Consider the following 20,772-nt stretch of genomic DNA (forward strand, 5'->3'; position numbering starts at 1 on the left):
ATTAATTGCTTTTCCAGATTTATGCATGAAGTTTAGCATCTTTTTGAGTGATTATCTTTGCTAAAATGTAGTATTTTGTATGCTTATGCTTTTTTTTTTTTTTTTTTTATACAGTGTCTTGTTTGGCAATGCCGTAATAAGAATAATTGTATTGATGCCAAAAAGAGCCCAACAGATTTTGCCTCCACAAGTGGAGCAGTACGGCTATGGCCATAGTGTTCCGCTTGATTTATGCATGTAAATAGCTTTATTATAATTCATGCAGGGAGTATTACAGATTATATAGACACTGCAATGTAAGTGGAACAGGAAATGCATTTCTATGCAGTCTTAACTTATGCCGAGTCATTTCTTCATACAGGCACAATTTAGTATAGTTTCCATTGTAAAAGTAACAAGATAAAGGGACCTTTTTAGAGGATCCTCAGAATAATCAACACTGACACTTCAAGCATGTTAATTTGTAGAGGTCAATGGTTTCTTCTAAGATTTAATCCGATTTTATTCAGTATTATACTTTAGCTGTAAGGCAAGGACATTTTAGTATCCCTTTTCAGTAGCAAGACAATTAGTTGTGCTGTACATGAGCGAAACACAAGAAAAGAAAACAGATGACAGTAGATTTTCACTGCAGAGGTAGTCTGAAAAGACACTTTTGGATCAAAATCCTTAATTTCATCATTATCCTCTTATTATCACTCTGTTCTCACAATCACACCTTCACTTTAAAGAGGCTTCAGATTCACACCATTTGATCTGACTGGAAGGGCTTTAGGGATTAACTAAATCACTATGCAATTAGCTTTTAAAAATCACACAAATCCTCACCAAAAATAGTCTCCACTCTTCCTTCAACTGTGTCTGAAAAATAGAATAGTTGAAATCATCAGAGTGTCTTTAAAATAGCAAACAAAGGCTGATTTAGGTCAGATGTTCTCTAACCCTACTATTATCTTTTAATGTTTTATTGATGTCATGAATATTGGGACTTTAATCTTTAAAAGATTAAAATATATTTTTAAACAACATTTTACGTAAAAGATCTTTAACTGTTTCTCAAGAAAATGCAATTATTTTAGAATTAGTCACACTTGCCAGTCATCTTTAACACCATCAACTAATCATCAGCCTTCATCTTTGCATGCAGTTATTCCCATTGTCCACTAGATGTCGACATTTGACTTTTTCCTGTTTTAATACATGAGAAGAATGCTGGACAAAACAACTAATGGCACAGCATAATAAAAACTCAAGGAAAGGTTAAGGATTACTGCAAAGCGGAAGTCAAATCCGACCTTTTTGTTCCTCAGGTGACAAACACTGAATCTTAAAAAGTGTGGAATGTATTTGAATTCAGCTCCCTTTATTCTGTGAAGAGTTGTCAACATATATAAGACAGGTAAGTAATAAGGTTTTGGAGAGGGGTTATGTCATTTGAATTAAATTATTTAAAAAGGACAGAAACTGCAACTATTGCAGATTAACTAAATAAGGAGAATTAATTTGAACTGAACTTTCTGTTAAAGAAGGAAATGAAGCAAACACACAAAAGATTAAGCTTTAGTCAGAAGAGATTAAGATCAAACCTTTTCCATCTAATGTGGTGGAAAACTAACCCTGCAGTAAAAAGTTTATTTCCATGGTGAAAGATGGTGGCAGCGACATACCAATGGTACAAAGATGTTTGAGAGATGTAGATAAATGCACGTCAACACTGAAAAGTGAAAACAATCTAAGCTGCAACATAAGTGTCAAAATAGAGGCTCACCTTCCTGAAGGACAATGGTCTTCAGCATACAGCTACTGTAGAATGGTTTAGATATATGTTAGAATGGCCTAATTAAATCCTATATCCAAGTGGAAGTTTGTAATTTGGCAAAGTGTGGGAAAAGATTTATGGTTTTTGCATTCAGATTTTGTCTCATTTCTAATACAGCAACACATTTAACATAAAAAGCTAATGTTGAATTTTGCGTGCTGAAGATGAGAGGATGAATTTTCTAAAAAACAAGCCTGTCAGGCGAGCTAAACAGCAGTCGCCCACTAGCTCTCTAAAAGGCCCCACTCTATCTCCAGCCTGGTTTATTTTATCTGCTAATGGCTGTAAAAGAGCCTACAGTGAAATTCATTTCCTAAAATTTGTTGATAACTCAGTTGTAGTCAGACTGCTGCAGGGTGGAGAAGTCAGGCATGGGGAAGTTGTGACAGATGGTGCAAAAGCCTCTTCCTGCAGTTTAATACTAGAAACTGAGAAGATTGTGGAAAAACCTCTCCTCCGCTCTCTCTTAACCTCATTAGGGGCTGTGGAGGTGGCTGGATTTTATATCCCAGGACAGGAATTAACAAGAGAACCAATGATGGGAACAGCACTGCAATTTCCATAAAAGTCAGCAATCTGAATCATTTAAATGTGGAAAAGGTTTTGCTTTATACTTTCTGTGAATTTACTTTATCATGATCTTCCTTTATAAAACCGCAGTATTATTGTTGTGAATTTTGCTGCTTCCGCTGGCAAATATCTGAAGAATGAGTTTTACAAAACGCTGGCAGTGTCTTTTAGTTCAGACTCATTCTTACACGACACTGTAGCTATAAAGCTCAGATTCTCTCGTTTTTTTGTGCAATTAGTCAAATCACTTTGAATAATTCACAATTATTCAATTTCACCACTAGAGAATTTTGAACTTTACTGTTTTTATTTAAGTGTTTTTTTTTTTTTAGGGCTGGGCATTTAATATTTGCAATATCACAATTTAATAATAATTAAAAAAATAAATCACATCAGAGAGGCACTTCATTATGGCTGAAAAAAAAAAGAAAAAGATGAAGACAAGTGTTTTTGTTGCACAAGTTGTCCTGGTTTCACCAGAACAACTCTTTTATTAGCAAAATCATGGATATTAGTCCACTAATGTCCATATACAATGGAGAAACAGATCTGAAGGAGTGGGCAGTTCATAGGGGGAAGATATGAAGCTTGAAACCATCAAATGCTCTAATCAACTAGCCAGTCAGGTTTCTGTCTTTATATCTAAGCACTGAACACAGATCTACGTCTGATCCTAAATCTGCTACAAGGCCACCTTTGCCATCCTCTTTCCATCATGATTTATCGGGAATGTTTAGCAGGAGCTTACCGACAACATGGACTAATTGATGAGAGAGTAGCTTTTTTTTGGTAGCTTAGAAAAATACAACTTTAAAAGAGGATGACAAGTAGAGGAATAAAAGTCCCTTTGTTTATTGTTGTGCACACATTCACTCACACAGTCACTCAGACAGACATCTGGCTTCAGTTCCAACTCACTTACAGAAAACAGACACACAATCAGCTCTCACAGTTTTTCAGCATCAGAGTGAACAGGTCTGCAGTTATTTTATATGGGAGTGATAAAAATAATAAAACAGAGGCTAAAAAGCCCAGAGTGTAATATTCCAGATGACTTAATAGAGTTAAATGAAGAAAAAAAACTACATTAACTTACATTTTTTTTAAAATTACACACAGTAACTATAATGCAGCAAGTCAATAACAACAAACAAATGTTCATTTATGGGCCCAGAACTGGCAAAGATCGCCCCTTCTTTATATAAAAAATAAGAATAAGTAAAACATATTTTAAAACTTCTAAAAATCCATGGCCATAGACTGTTGTACAAATATCTTACAGAAAAGGTTTTCTCTACACACCATCTTTCAAACGCTTAGAGATGAACATAAGTTAATAAGGTTAAAAGTGACATTCTGATCAGGGTCCATCCACCACGCTGAGTCCGGGTTGGCAGGCTGACCGTCTGGCTGCCTGAACAGAAAGAAAGCAGCCTGATTAGTGAGGAGGAGTAAAGGTGGCGGGGTTCTTTAATTGGGCTCTGGAACAGCTAGCAGTACCTTTAGAAAAGGCCGCAGTCCTTCAGGTTGGTCTTGATGATGACATCTGTGACTGCATCAAACACAAACTGCACGTTCTTGGTGTCGGTGGCGCAGGTGAAATGAGTGTAGACCTCCTTTACGTCCCTCCTCTTGTTAAGGTCCTCAAACCGGAGCTGGATGTAGGTTGCACCATCCTCATAAGTGTTTTGACCTAAAATTACAATTATGACATGAAGCCTCCTTACAGCAAATTAACAATACAAATACTGTACCAGTCCTATAGTACTGAATTTTAATGTATGCCTTCTTTCCTAATTTACTAATTTGCCACCAATAAAATGCAATGTGGTTCTGATTTGTGCTGCCTTATTCCTTCAGTTGTGATGTTTAGACTACTTACAGAATGATTGTGTGCCTAAATGTTCCACAGAGTGGATTATCTAAGGTTAACATGAGTTAAGAAGACAGAAACATTTAACCAGACTGCACCTAAGAGGATGATCAGCCAGTTTTATCCTTTAGCTTAAAACTCTGGTTTTAATTAAACAACGTTTTCTAATTGATGTCACATATTGTTCAGATTTTAGCTTTGTTTTTTGGGTACAGATCTTCATCAGCTGCAGCAAATCTTCTCAGGTTTCAATCAAACCTTACATAGATAAAATAGAGAAAGCAGTATTTGCAGAATCCAAGAATACAGTAAAATCTTTTCACATTTCTTCTCAGTTAAGAGTTCATATTTGCTATGCTTAATATTATTACAACTACCTGATTGATTTAGATGAACAGATTTTAACATCTTAAGGCCCTAATTTAATCTTTTACCAAACTTTTTTTTTTAAATTAGGTGACAGGTATGTTTCATCTTGGAAAACCTATTTTTTTGTAGAAATAAAGGTTAGATTCTTATAATAAACAGAAAAGGAAGCAAAGTAATCAGGGCCTTTAGGTGACGGAATGAGTGCTGGATTCTGTGATGACTTTTTTAACACTCATTCCATCAATAAAGACTGTTGAGGGATGTTTTCTTGGATTTTCAGGATCACAGCACATATTGGGAGAGTGTTGGCCTAGTGGGTTAGAGCTTGTGCTCTGAGGAAGGTTGCGAGTACCGGGTTTGATCCCCATAGCCTCCACTCTGGGTTCCTGAGTAAGACCCTTAACCCCACACTGCTCCCCGGGCGACGCACAATGGCAGCACACTGCTCCCTAAAAGGATGGGTCAAATCCAAAGAGGGAATTTCCCTATTGTGGGACAATAAAGGGATTTACGTGACATTAAAACCACAGGTCCTTCCTAAAGATGTCAAACTGTTGGAGCCTGATTTATAAAGATTGAATGTTTCCATTTATGGGGGAGTTCCATCTTGAAAATATTAGAGCTTTAATAGAAGCCAGAGTCTTTAGTGTTGCCGATTCTAAATTAACATGAAGCGACCAAGTCAGATATTTATTGGTCACATCTTTGATTTTATTTTGTAATAATGTAGAAAAACTGCCTGGATCTCCTTCATGAGTTGTTCTTTCATACTTTATCAGTAATTGATGAAGATGGAGACAGATGGAAAGGACATTTTTGCAGGTAGGACCTCTGCTCTGAATGGAGAGGTTTTTAAACTCACCCTCATAGTCTGGGAAGCAGATTGTCAGAGGACTCTTGGAGATCTTGTCCTCAAACAGGTCTTTCTTGTTGAGGAACAGGATGATGGAGGTCTCTGTGAACCACTTGTTGTTGCAGATGGAGTCAAACAGCTTCATGCTCTCATGCATCCGATTCTGACAGAGAGGAGAGAGGCTGGGTAAATGACTTGAAGCATTAAAGAGGGTAGAGCAAACCGAAGCCACCCAGTCCTACCATCTCCTCATCTTCAGCCAGCATCAGGTCGTAGTCGCTCATCGCCACGCAGAAAATGATGGCAGTGACTCCCTCGAAGCAATGGATCCACTTCTTCCTCTCTGACCTCTGTCCACCAACATCAAACATCCTAACATCACAGAGACGCACCGATGAATGTAGGAGCAGCAAGAAGCAGACAGTTATAGAAAAATGGAATAAAGATTTTGGTGCAAATTAACCCTTAGCGTGCCAGACTGCATGGCCTCACAAGCAGTGCTGTTCAGCTCAGAGAATCAACCATGCCGCTGTTTAATGTCGACCACATAAAATCATTTTTTTTACTATTAGAGAAGTTCTATCCTTAAAGCTAATGCTAACCTTCTTTCTAATTACCCTAGCTTCCACAAATATTTGCGGTTTGTCAGGATTCTTTTCAGCCATTGATGCTCCAGTTTACACAAAAACAGTGAATAAATAGCTAAAGAAAAAAAAAAGCCGGAGCAGTGATCCTATGTGCGTAGGATTGCTTCTTCTGCCAAACAGCGTATGGGTTACGCTTGGAGCCTATGTAAATAACGTCATGGTGGCACATACGCAAAATGTTTGAATGACAAACAAGTAGCCAATCGGCTTTCGACAGCAGGCAAAGTGGATTAGATCAGGTTTTGTAGGCACCACCACGGCCAGTTTATGAATTTTAATATGTTATTGGGAGAAAAAGAAGTGCAAGAACGCCAGCCATCAATTAAGTTATTTTATATGAATCCGGACACATAATTTCTGAGAAAAATCCTCTTTAATACCTTCAAAGGGTACATTTGACCAAGCTACTGAGCGCAAAATACCCACCTAGTTTAGTATAGATTAAGATTCAGCGGAAGCTTTAGGATACTTGTCATTTTTAATTCAGCCTCTCTACAAACTTTGGTCTAGAAAAAAAAAAAAAAAAATGAACTGATCTATATTAGATTAAACACAGATTCTAGGAATTGGTTATCAGTTTCATCATTTTAAAAAACTTCCCCAAACAAACCCAGGAATTCGATAAAAAAAAAAAATAATAAGAAGTTATTAGAAGTCATCTAACAAAACGCAAACTGCCGACTGAAATAAAATCCAGACAGGAGGAAAGAAAAGGTCAAACGAAAAGAAAAACTGAAAAAGAATCCCCTGCTATAGTAGTACTCACTTGAAGTGCAGGTCCTTAAAGGTAAAGTGTGTTTCCACAATACCCGTGGTTTTCACTCTGGTCCTCAGCACATCCTGCTGGGTCGGGACGTAAGAAGGAGCAGATAATCTTTCCAGATCATTTAAGTAGCTAAAGAGATAATAGTTTATAAACAAGGGGGTCAGTTAGCATAGCAGTCCCAGGACGGCTAGTTTGGATGGTTGGGTGGGATCAACTCACTATGCTGCAGAGTCGTTGAGCTGGTACTCCCGGGAGCGGCTGAAGCATTCCTGAATCCCTCCATCCTTCCAGAGCCGCTTGATTGCGTCAGCCAGCTCAGGTGTCATGACACCTTCTTCTGCTGTACTCGCAAGGGCGAACAGCTGTCGAGCGTCATCCTTTGAAAAAATAATGAATTGGAAAAATAGTTTGTTTTCCATAATCATCCAAGCGATTAAAAGACATCTTAAGCCTGTTTGTGTAAAGAGGCTCCTAATAGTGTAGTGTGATCAGGAACTGGTTTGTTGTTAATTCTGGAATCTAGACAACATTAATTTAAATACTTTCTTAATTTTAACACTGAACTGTGTTTTTCTGCTAGGAACGACCAATGAATTGATAGGATATCCTATATTGCAGCCCTGCTGTCTCAGCACTGACCAATACGACATTAGCATGATTCAGCTACAATAAAAAAAAAATTAAAAAAACAACTCAAAATATGTCAGTAGACAATCAAGGAGAATTACTTATGTAAGACTCATTCATGTTTTCCTGCTGGCAAAGAAATGCTTTGATAAAATAAACACATAAAGCCATCTCAACATTCAGCAACAATATGATAAACACCCTTCACTGATAGTGTGCCCTAATTCAAACAAATATTAAACCAAGGTCCTTTTTTTCAGAGAGCAAATGGTATTGGAAACTGAATTATGTTCATCTTATCAAGACTTGATATTTACTAAAAATCAAATTCCTTTGGGTTTTTTTAAGTTATTTTTTAGGCACTAGTTGCTTTTATTTTGTCATTTTTCAAAGTAGGCAGACAGGAACTGGCTACTGGAACTAGAAAGAGGGGGAAGACATGCAGCAAAGGTCACAAGACCATGACTCAAACCCACAACAGCCAAGGGGACCAAAGCCTCTGTACATGGGTCAAGCGTTTGTGTAGAAACCCTGGGTTTGAAATACCAGCAACAAATAAACATATTAAGGCAATATGGTCAGAAAGAAAATGGTCTGGTCTTTAATGAGGTCATGATTTGTGAGTGAAATTAGTCAAGCGGAGCAAACAAATAAATCAACTGCAAGAGAGGAAGAAGAAAAATCTGAGCAGAATTTAGAAAGCAAGGAGAGTATTATTTTATTACTGTAGAACCGATCTTTCCTGACAGAGAGGATTTCTTCTTAACACCAATTATTGGACAGTAACATCTCATCAACGAGCAACTTTTTAGTTTGTCAAATCCACTTCATCTAATGTTGTTTAATGAGGTACAGAAGAGAAAAGGGACAGGCAGCACTGAGGTTCAATAAGAACCAGCTATTAGTGTGCTTTTTAAAGATCTGAAAAGTCAAACTAACAGCCAAACATAATGGAAGAGAGAAAGCAGGAATAAAACTGCCATGGAGCAGAAAATGGTTTTAGATAGTATTCGCATTGTAAAAAAAGTTAGTGACCATTTTGCTACATTCAACAACTTTTCAGATGCATCCAGCGGCTTTTTTTAGAGACAGATGTATCAGCCGGCTGACATTTTTGCCCTATATTAGGTTGTTTGGATTTTCCAGATTCATGTCCTAAGAGCAGCTATGCCTGCTCCTTCCCTCTGTTACACGCTGTGTGTGTGTTTGCTTCTTTTATTAAGTGTCTTTTGTTTACGTTGAGAATTGAGACATTTTATTATCAGTTTCATTTTAATCATGTAAATGTAGAAAAGAAATTGCAATACCAGCTCTAAGAATTGGCTCAAAAATATTGGCAGCACATATCTGCGATCAGTTAGACCAGGTATGCCCAAAGTCGGCTCTCAAAGCCCGCCTTTCTGCAGGTTTTAGAGGTTTCCCTCATTCAGCAAAGCTGAATTTCACTGATAGCTGATTAACAGACTTTTGCTGTACTGCAATCATCACAATCAGCTGTGCTAAATCAGGGAGACTTCTGAAACCTGCAGGACAGCGGCCCTGGAGGACAGATTCTGGGCATGCCTGAGTGAGACTGATGTGGAAATAATCGATATCAGAACAGCCAAAGAAAATCTGCATCAGTTGATCTCTACTTTTTGTTTATTATTAATGCAACAAATCTGGCGACCTTCTGTTTTTGGAGAGTCTGACAGCACCTTTGTCATGCAGCAAACCTTGCCTGCAGTCAGAGTGGAGTGGATACTCCTCTTTGTTTCCACATTACAAATGACTCAAACATGCAAAGTTGCTGCTGATCCCACCTGGATTACAGAGGTAATGTTACTATAATAATAGTATCATTTCTTTTCTCTGAAACACACACAGCCCCAGACGCTTGCTTTCCTTGCCGCCTGTGCCTTGCTAACTTCATTTGATCTGATGTTATAATTAGTTTGATTTATGCAAGTTAAGTTTAAGTATCATTTAAAACAATTAAATATATTTTTAATGTTCTTATATATTTTCAAATTTATTTTGAGTGTTTTTAATCACTTTCTGCTTTGCCAACATTCTTCTCTCCTACAAACAAAATCAGAGTGACTGACAATGAAAATCATCTACTTTTTAACAACTCAGAGCAAATCTCCTGGCATTGTGTTAAAAGCTGAGTAGAAAGGGTTTATTTTAAAAGAGTAAAAGACATGGAGTCTCCATGATATTTAAAAGCAGCTTGTTCCACATTTTAGGAACCAAAGCTACAAAAGTTCAGAGTCGCCTCAGGAGCATCTCTGGCCAGCTGAGCGAGGATCAGCTGTAAAGTGAATATATTCTAACAGAGGAATTGAACTCACTGCTCTTGCTGAATCGGCAAATTCAATCTTCAGGCGTCCCATAGCTCTGATGATGGCCATCATGGACTGAAGGGTGTTGCTGAAGACCACAGCCTTGTACTGCTTACACTCCTCCTCTGAGTAGCCAGCTTCGTGGATGATTCTATAAAACAATTGGAGATTGTTCTGAAACGGAATTTGAGGCGTTTATACCACTTTATTAAAAACAAATCTTCAATTTGGCCATCTTAAGGGTTCATAGTGAGAAACTTTGTCCAACATGGAGGATTATAATGCTAGAAATTGTAAAACAAAGAAAACAATGGAAGTTTTACTTTTTTGAGCTATGGGTTTAATTAGAAACTTAACTGACCACTTGGGGGCAGCAAAAGCAAAGAATACGAACCACAATTTCATATAATCTTTAACACTCCTGAAATTGGGTTTCTTCAGCTAAAAAGATTTCCAATTCAGAAAAATACTTTTTTTCTCAGGCAAATGCTTAAAAAGCATAAAAACCTTCACTAAAATGAATATGTACACTAATGTAACAGTTTAATATGCACTTTATCTAAAAAAAAAAAAAATAAATCTTTAGCAGAGCATCGTGTTTCTCTCATTAAGTCACTGAGCTCAGACAGTATGGTAACCAGTGAGGGCCACATTAGTTCTAGCAGATTCCTATTTAAAAATCAATATTCATCACTGCAACACCAAGCCCCGATTATTTGTTCTCCAATTTAAAACTGTATTTTCCCTCTGTAATCATTTCTAATACAAAAGCATACTGTAATTATTAACAAACATAGCTCTTAGAGAAAGCCAAGTGCATAATTTACCCTTGAAACATTTAAGACATAATCCTGCGTCTCTTTATATACTTTGTTATCTCATAATGTATTTTATGCTTACATGAACCAGTCATGTCTTAGAATTATGTCTTATGTTACAAACCTGTGTAAACAGAACTATAATAATTGTATTTTTGTTAGTCCCATTTTACATCAAGATGAATGTTTTCAAACAGCAAATAAAAAGTTGCTTTTGTTTGAAGGTCAAATTACATAAAACGTTCCCCTTTGACTTTGGTTGATTAACTGAGGGGCTGGATCCAATTCCTGAAGTTTAACAAAAAATTCATGTCTGCTCTATAGAAAAACAATCATGTACAGACCTGATTTGACACAAAGATCCTCACCATAAGTTATACATATAAAGTTTCCTTTTTTTATAATATATCATAAAGTCTAAGTTAAACTTACTTCATTTGCTTCACAATCGTGCTTTTCCCAGACTCTCCAGCACCTGAAAAGGAAACAATGTACATTATATTATATGCGTATTATGTATTATAAACAAATTCCATTTAAGGCATATTTTCAATTTTCAACAAATTATAATGCTATTATGGTTTTGTGCATTTTATATTAAGGCTGTGGAAATGATGCTAGGACAGTTATATTTGCTGCAGGATACGAGCCATGGGGCCCGTAAGCCAAGCTTTCAATAGATTACGGTTTCATACCTATTTCTAGCACACCAGTTTAATTAAAGCCTTTTTATTAAGATGCCAAATAAAGTATTAGAGTGAGAAGAGTCCTCTCTGGTTTGTGGAGATAGATCAAGGCAACTCTCCGTCTTCCCCTCTTGGAGCTTTGCACTGCCTGTCAGCTGGCTGAAGGGTGCGATAGGGCAAACGGCTCAATGAAACAACCAGCTAGTATTATTTTAGTATGAAACTCAACAGCTGAAATGTTCTTAATGTTCCTGCTGATGAGCTTATTTACTTGAAATTCACTGCTTAATTTCATATTTATACCAGAGTATTGGATGAATCCAGGCTTACATAAACAAAACTGAGATTAAACAAATAGATAATAAACCTGCACCTCTGATAATGTTATTTAACTAGGAGTTTATGTTTTAGCATTTTAATTCTTTTGTTTGAAAACCGGTAAGAGTATGAAACTTTTATTTAAAGGTAGAGAATCACTACCATTAAACTTCAAATACACAGCATAAGCTTTGCAGGCTCATCTAGTTTAAAGAAAACATGAAGAAGACAATAATAATACTTAAGAATTTAGCTACGACCTGTTTTCTACAGCAGATGGATCAAACCTGAACATAAAAAAACTTGAGTGAAATATTAACCGGCAGAATGGGCCAAAATGTGTGACATCTTGGCAAATGATGCTTTCATCTCATCTAAAAGCTAAAATGGAATTTGCCTTTCGTGCTTATATTCCAAATACACAACACCCTACTGCACACAATAACTTACTACACATAAACAAACCTTTCAATTGAAACATGAATATCTACCTGCAAATTTAATGAGTGCAGCGACCATTATTTGCATCCAGCAGCCTGCAGTAAAATCATGCCCTCAAATTTGGAAAACACTCTGCATCCCTGTACTGGTTTCCATTCCCTTCAGGTGGTACAGTTCCTCTTTGAAAAATAGGTCACAGGTTTGCCCTTTTGGATGATAATTATCAGAGCAAAAGCCACAAGCTAGATAGTCCTAAAATAGACTACAGAAAACAAACCGTCAACAGTAAAACCCTACAGTTCAGATTAAAAAAAACTGAGCTTGGTGTTTAGAAGTCATCAAACTCTGCTAGAAAATGCAAGTTTATTAGGAATGTACAAAAACACAATATAAAAGGTGTTTAAAGGTCCAGTTTAGAGCGATCTCAGAGCAATTGGATTAATCATCCCGATCCTCCTGTCAACAAGATTACACACGGCTTACACTAATCTGGGTTACAGCCGCTCACATTATCAAACTGAACGGACTATAAAACAACATCATACTAATATCACAGCTCAGTGCATGAAAGCAAATCATGAAATAAGAAATTTAAACATGAAACAAAGTGAATCATCTTTGATATCCACTTTGAATTTGCCATTAAAGCGTTTTGTATGCTGTCCCTCTGAGATACAGACGTGTTTAAGCTGAGCACACAACATTTTAATTATACTGCCTCTGCGGGGACTCTCGGCTCCCAGGTGAGTTACAGTGTTTTGCAATTCATCGTCCCACATGATAAACAGCCCACATGCAATAGAGGTATTATTACCCAAGAAAAAAATATTAATTTGCAATCACAGATTGGAAGCCTACTGCTGTTGCTAGATTTCAAGTGCACTGAAGAAACCAATTATTGTAAAAGTCAGAATAATCTCAAGTTTTATGTTTATAGAAAAGAACTCGGTTCTTTTCTTTTCGGTCAAGTAGAAGTAACCCACACATTAATAATCAAATATTTTGAAAGAAAATCAACCTCTTTTGGGCTGATTCAACGTCTTTTTTCTTTTTAAACACTGCCACGCGCTTTAGTTTAGAAAATTTGGACAGAGCTTGATTAAAAAAAAAAAAAAAACATACACCTAGATCTGCCATTAAACACATCAATAAGTTTAAATTCAAATAACAAACCCACAACTGAAAGGCATATAGTGTTGCTGGCGATTGTTGGAATGCTGATGGAAAAAAAAAAAAAAAAAAAAAAAAACACACACCACCATTAAAATTCAAATCCTTGTCGCAAATGAGGTGCACACACGCTTACATAAGCCATCAGCAGGTCAACAACGTACAGCATTAGACGAAACACAGGACTGAAAAGCAGAGATTAACCACAATTAATGCCGCTGATAATGCAAAAACAACACAGCAGCACGTTACAGAGCTCAATCACACTGTTTGCCGTCTTTTTCGTGTAATTGAAGTTGTGACAGATGACTACCGCTGTCCGCCACAACTCAAATGTTGCTATGCAACCTGGGCCGCGTTCATCTATACAGACAGGCAATAGAGGAATAAGAGCTATTAGGAAAGGTGTGAAAAAGTACTATTTACAAAGATTTTATTTAACTGAAATAAAATCAAATAAGAATATATATTAATTTTTTCCATCCTCAGTCATAATCAACCTTCAAATTACAGGGAAAAAAAGAGATCTCTGTAAACTATCACCAGTGGAAGTATTTCTAACAAAAAATTCCAAGTTGTTGAAAGAAACAGTTTCTCCTTTTTGCCATTTGATACTTTCCCCAGGTCATTTCATACCAAACTTTTAGATAAAAGGTGAGGACAGAGCATTTCTTAGTAACAAGGTGCCAATTTATTAATTGTTTCTGACCCTCTGAGCTCACTTTGGAAACTGTTGGAAGACAGCAGGAAATAATTTTATTTTTTTATTTTTTTCTATTATAGTCTTCATAAGAAAATATGGTAATAGGATCTGTTTTTTTTTATAATACCACATAGTAGCAGGTAGCTTTTTTTTCAGGTCATGGCCCATATTTCAAAGGGGTCAACGTAAGCAGATCACATGCAAAGTAAATGGAGATATTTTTCAAGTCTTCATCATCTGGAATATATGCTAGAAAATATACAGTGCAAGAGTTTTTTTATTTTTCATTTAATGGGCTCATTGTTCAAACCAGACAAGTCCACAAGGGGCTCTCTCGACAAAAAACGATTTTGGTCCTCCTCCTTGATGTCAATCCTGGAAGTTTTCCAAAAACTTCCAGGATTGACACCCCCCCCCCCCCCCCTTGCTTTTATCACTCCTGCCTCTGTTCAACCCAAAGGGGTGATTCCAACAATCAGGGTTAGTTAGTAAGACGATAACATTCTACCTATTGTGTAGGAGACCAAGATGCGAAGGTAAACAAACCATGGCAACCTGCTAATGTTCATCCACATAAACTCACACCTGTCAAATTCTTGCACTTACCTTCAGAAAAACAAAAAATGGATACCCAAAGGAGTCTGAATGAGCTCCACCTTTTTTCTCCAAAAATTATTGAACATGAATTTAAGACAATTTCAGATGGATTGCATGAATAAAACACCAGATTTTCTCCAAGACTATGCATCTCTAGGACTGATAAAAACACCCATTTATAAATGCCAGAGTTTTTCCAGGTCCAAAAGGAAGCAGAAGATTAAAAGGCAACACCTGAACTGCCACTTTTCTATTTATATTTCACCCAAGAGGTGAAATGACCGGGAGCCTGCAGTTTATATGAGAGCTATAATAACAGGAGCATATGGCAGTGCAACTTGCACCCCTGTAACTATGCTGCAACACATATCAGACATGAGATACTTGGAAAGGTGACGTTTATAATTTCCAAGAAAAGATAAACTTACAAAAAAACATAGAATATTTGCAGCCATGTCTTTTTCTTTACATTCTTTTAATAAAATATTAGAGGTAGAAAGAAGAAAATTGTTTTTAGCTGATTGTTCTTTCCTATATATTTTTTTGCTTTACTTGTTTTTGTAATTAGCAAAAATTATTATTTTACTTCACAATATCCTTATTTTAAATGATTGTTAAAGGCTTGGAATAATGAAGGAACAAATGTATGTATTAATATATATGAGAGTTAGGTGCAGTTAGTGAATGCAATGAAAAGTAAGATATTTTTACATATATTCAAATGGGTTGGGTTGAAATACAAACCTACTGGTTCCCACCCTTTAATAAATAACATCTGTCTAATAGGGCTGCCAAATACATCTCATATCCTCCACCATATCATTACTATAATAGTCAATATAGGCTGTTTGGAAAGCAATACTAATGGCAATTATATTCCAACTCCAAGAACTGATGCTTTTCTTGGCTGATTATATACTTTGTCTGATACACAGAGTGGATGCCCACTTCTGAACTGACACCAACTATCACAGAGAGAGTTAGAAGCATGATAATGAAAACTACTGAAAGACAGAGTGAGAAGTACGTGGATATCATTAACACAGAGTTTAACAAAAGTTTCCCAATATAATTTTTTTCTAATACTGTGCAGATTGTTCAACGGCCATCACATCAGAAGTTGCAGAATATTTCAGCTTTTGGATAATATTAAAACTTTTGGTAGATACTTGGTACAGCTAATGCCTGTTCTTGAAGATTACAAATATAGATAAAATTAGTTAAATATATTGTCCATGTAAAGAACCACAACACAACTATAATACTATTCATAACACAGGTGTTTTTTTTTTGCAATTTATTAGCGACTTTGCACTGCAAGTTTTTGATGTCATTAGAATGACCGACTGACTGCAAGCTGAGGGAGTGATTCAGGTATTAGTTTTAGATGAGCTGAATCAGGGACACATGTAAAAGTTGTGTTACAGCAGTGCTCAATGACTGAAGTTTGACATCCTGAACTATACTCATTATGAATGCACTTTTAGAAGGTACAGGGTTCCTTCTGTATTTTTCATACAATATATATTTATATTTTTACTGAATCGAGCAATGTAGAAGTCTTGGAACAGTTTACGACACATTTTAAAATGTGTCAATACAAATGCTCATTTTTAATCTATGCAAAAAGGTTTCCACAGTTGCCAGGCTTTAAATATGTAAACTGCAACTGCATTAAGAGACCATAAAGTATTAGGAAATAAAGAGGATTGTCTACTGCTTTCTTTACATGTTTGTGTTTTAAAAATCCCATGGTTCTGTTCGCTCTAAGGAAAATCTATCCTTGAGTATTCACAGGTCATCTTTGTGCTTATCAGTTTGTTTGTTTTTTCTAAAATGTGGATATTCAAAATTGGTAATGGAAAAAAGACTGATGTTATGGCAGTATATCTAAAGTGTGGGTAAATTTTTGATATGTAAAATGTATGAGCCATCTAGTCGTTTGAAAGTGCAAATATTTGATTAAGCATTTTTTATATTTTCCAAAATAGGATTTACAGGAAAAAAGGGTTACATTTCCCAACTTGATGCGGTGATTTTTAAAATGGTAGAAATTTGACATTTGATGTAAATAAATGTCAATTTGAAGACACTGCTGGATGACTATAACATCCAAATATTTCATCAAACTTTTAATTAAATGCTTCATGGTACAGTCCGAGAAAAAGGTTTGAAAGAAATTACTATTACTTTGAATGGGTTTAATTTAGATTTACTACTCTTTCAGACAACATTGTGTATTGTATTTTTATTTTATTTATTTTTTTTTTGACGTAATTGATCTATTTTTTCCTCTGCATTCCAAGGCAAAAAGCTCATATTTTGAAGTTGGAATGTATTCAGACTTGTTAAGCAGCATAACTGAAAAGATTTTATCTAATTTATAACTCTACTCTTTACGGCATTTTACGTTATTTTCCACCTCGTTTACGTGCCGTTCAGAAAACCTCCGATATAACGATTATAGCGTGAACCACCCCAACAGTCCAGACAGCAGATCGGACGTTATAGCTTCCTGATGGCTAACTAATCCATGCTATCGCCGCTAAAGCAGCTAATTATCTTACAGTTAAATTGGCTTACAGACTTAATGGGGGATAAAAACGCTCCCAGCCAAAATAAACACGCTATTAGTGACTAAAAGCAAATTTTAATTTGTTAAGATGGGGGCATAACGGGAACGACCTAAAGTTTAGCTGAAAGAACAACGACTATTCCTTTCATGTTTTAAAAAACCACAAATAAATCCCGTTTCTTTAGCCTCGCTAACAGACAAATAAAAGTGCTATTAGTGAACGTTACATAAAACGTGTCAAATAGCTTTGTATAATCTCCAACATGCAAAAGCTAAGATCAGCGTCCGTCTTCCGTTAACACACCCATCCATCCATCCATCCATCCATCCATCTTTCTCTTACCCAGCAGCAGGAGCTTGACCTCCCGGGCAGCTTTCTCTCCGTCGTCCCGCAGGTTTCTGTCGATCATCTTGCTCCGCTCCTGCGCCGCCTTGTCGTCCGTGCTCAAAGTACACCCCATCTTCTTCTCACCTGCCCCCCGAAATAAATCAAATTATCGCCCTACTAAAGCACAACTTAAACAAGTAACAGCATGCAGAGGCTACTCGAAGCTAGCATCCAGACTGGGCTGAAAGAGACGGAGGCAGTCTGTGTCAATAACACTCGAGATTTACACACGCCCAGACCTCCTTCTTCACTAACCCGATTCTAAAGCAAAAAAAAAAACTCGATTTAAACATAAAAGTGTGGGTATCTGGGATAACTACCTCTTCAATTCACGTCCTAGCCTTAAACCAGACCGATGTATCCAGTTATTCCTAGAGAACCAAGACGGGAACAAATTGTTGCATCAGTGACGGAGCTCTAAAAATGTTGGTTTCCTCTTCGTTTCGCATACCGCTGTAGTGCGCATGCGCGGCAGAGCAACAGGCTTCCACAGAGCTGGTGGAGAGAAAAAAGTTGTTAGACGCGGCGAATCCTCCTGTGGCTCCGAATTATAATATAAAACATTTACATATTTGACTTTAAGCTATTAGTTGGATTTACATCCAGTTCAATTAAATTCAGAGTATTTATATAGAATAGAATAGAATAGAATAGAATAGAATAAAAAATCCCTTTATTGTCCCACAATGGGCAAATTCTGGTGTTTACAGCAACAAAATGATTTTAGAAAAAATGGTCACACAAATGAAGACATTAGAAAAGTGTATAGGGATAACATAATAGTGAAGAGTTAAAAAATAAACTAATAAAATACTTTAACAATATAAATAATGTGCACCTGGAGAATAAATAACCAATATAAAGCTGTGGACATGTTTACAGTAATGGATATTTGAAAATAGCAGCAACATTAGAGGTGTGCAATATGACAGCAGCAACAAGTCTTACAGCTGCTGGGAGGAAGGATCTGTGATAACGCTCCCTGGTGCATTTAGGGTGCAGCAGTCTGTCACTGAAGGAGCTTTCCATCTCTGCAGCAGCTTCATGCATGGGGTGGGAGGCATTATCCGACAGAGATGTTAATTTAGTTTCATATAGCAAGCTCAAGACGCTTTACAGAGACAATTCAGTCATATCATGCAGTAAGATTGGTTAAAATTATTCTATTTGAGAAAAAACAACAGTTGATTGCCTCAACTTATTGCACAGCAATCCCTCACACAAGTATGTATAAGGTGACAGTGGAAAGGAAAAACTTCCCTTTAACGAGAAAAAAAATCTGTCCACTGATCCATTTAAAGTCTTTCTACATTAAAAAAGGTAATAATAAAGTTGCTCCACAAGAAGCATTTCTTTTTAAAGGACAAGTTACAATGATTAGCATGAAATTTAATGTGATTTAAAGTAAATTTTACACCAAAGTCAAACATTCATATGAAGATTATTCTCGCCTAGTGTAAATATGAAAGTCAGATTAAAGTACAATAAAATTAAAGAGTTTGTCATTATAAAAAAGTAAGTTTTTGTTGTAAGATTAATCAAAGCACTACTCAACCCATCACTTTTGTTTTTGTTTATAAACTGTATAAGTAGATGTCTTTACTATTGTCTACAAGTGACAGGCCTTATTTTGACAGTTTACAGATAATTTGTTGAAAATCCTGGTTTTGTGTCAAACACTGTCTGTTTTGTGCCCACCTCAGACTAAAATTTTTTTGAAATTAGTTATGACGTCTGATTTTTGTTTGGGATGTAATTTAATTCAGAACTGACCTAAGCAGTCTTTTTGTCTCGAAGGGAGGAGTTCAAGTATTTTGGGGCCTATTTCACGAGTGAGGGACAGATGGAGCGCGAGATTGATGGACGAATCGGTGCGGTGTTGGCAGTGATGCAGTAGCTGTATCGGACTGTCGTGGTAACGATGGATCTGAGTCAGGGGGCAAAGCTTTTCGATCGATCTACATTCCCACCCTCACCTATGGTCATGAGATCTGGTTAACGACCGAAGGGACAAGATCGCAAATACAAACAGCCAAAATGAGTTTCCTTCACTGGGTGGCTGGGCGCACCCTTTGAGGTCGGGTGAGGAGCACATTTACCCGGGAGGAGCTCGGAGTAGAGTCGTTGCTCCTCCATGTCGAAAGTAGCCAGCTGAGGTGGCTCTGGAATCTACTCCTGATGCCTTCTGGTTGCCTCCCTTGGAAGGTGTTCCATGTCCTATTAGGAGGAGGCCTTGTAGAAAAATGAACATGAAACAAAAAAATTGTGAATGCACTGAAATTAAATAAAAACAAGTCTGCATCATCTATCCAGTCTAATTAAAACTGAAGGAGACAGCTGTCTTCGATTGTCTTTTTAACTAACACAGCAGACTGACAAAAATTTAACCATTGCTCTGACAAAGACCATTCAGGCCAAACCCTCATGGCAATTTTTTTTATCACAGACTTTCCTCCTAAGTGCCTCATACCTCTTCTAAACTTTTAAATAATGATTTGTTATTATTCTTTTGTCATTTGGTCACAAGACTTAAAATGTATTGTTTTGTTTATCAGGAGTATTTGCTTTAGACGTTTATTGATGGTTTCCTTGAAAGCCACCTTTGTGGAAGGAGGAAGCAACCTCACAGAATCTCTGAGCCAGCTGCTAAAACGTGTATAGCTCAGGGCTGCTGAGCTCCTACACAAGACTTTCCTCTCTTCCTCAAATTTCCTCAGTCTCTGGTGATGCACCGCCCACTGCTCCTTTGCAAAACTATCATCAACAGGATTGCTCTGCGCTTGCCATGTTTGTGTAACAGTGTCAGTGTGCTGCTGTCAATCATGGCTAAGACTACATGTTCTGATGTCCTCTAGGAAAGCCTTTTAGCAAGAGAATTTTCAAATATCATATGACTACACATTTTTTGTGGTCATCAATTAGCTTCTGGCACAATTTTGGAAAGAGATTTGACAAAGTCTCTTAGCAGAATTGGTAGAGAACATTAATCAATATCACTTTAACCCCTTGGGTTCCACCTTTTTACAGCTTGTGCACAAACTGATTGTATAACCAGTAAAGTAATATTATAAATCCCAAATGCAAGCGAAGATCTTCTAGTTTCTAGAGATATGTCTACAAACTCTATAAGTTTTACACAACTCTAGCTATGTAACTTCAAACATGAATAATACATTGTTGACTTCTCCAACTCACTACACAGTTCGTGTTGTGGACAAGAACTGTGTT

The 20,772-nt window shown here is 36.7% G+C and overlaps 1 protein-coding gene across 1 annotated transcript; it reads right to left on the reverse strand.

Annotated features, from left to right (window-relative positions):
- Nucleotides 1-2,852: 2,852 nt before the first annotated feature.
- Nucleotides 2,853-17,999, reverse strand: LOC107104314 (guanine nucleotide-binding protein G(i) subunit alpha-1-like). Its single transcript, XM_015404300.1, has 10 exons — nucleotides 17,865-17,999; nucleotides 17,500-17,628; nucleotides 11,099-11,141; nucleotides 9,858-9,999; nucleotides 7,117-7,274; nucleotides 6,898-7,026; nucleotides 5,727-5,856; nucleotides 5,494-5,647; nucleotides 3,890-4,082; nucleotides 2,853-3,803 (listed from the first exon to the last, which is right to left on the reverse strand). Exons 2-9 carry the CDS (start codon nucleotides 17,615-17,617, stop codon nucleotides 3,892-3,894), a joined length of 1,065 nt encoding a protein of 354 aa, XP_015259786.1. The 5' UTR covers nucleotides 17,618-17,628; nucleotides 17,865-17,999; the 3' UTR covers nucleotides 2,853-3,803; nucleotides 3,890-3,891.
- Nucleotides 18,000-20,772: the final 2,773 nt, after the last annotated feature.

Source organism: Cyprinodon variegatus, unplaced genomic scaffold (assembly GCF_000732505.1).
Source record: "Cyprinodon variegatus isolate N-32 unplaced genomic scaffold, C_variegatus-1.0 Scaffold35, whole genome shotgun sequence".
In the NCBI taxonomy this organism is placed as follows: Eukaryota; Metazoa; Chordata; class Actinopteri; order Cyprinodontiformes; family Cyprinodontidae; genus Cyprinodon; species Cyprinodon variegatus.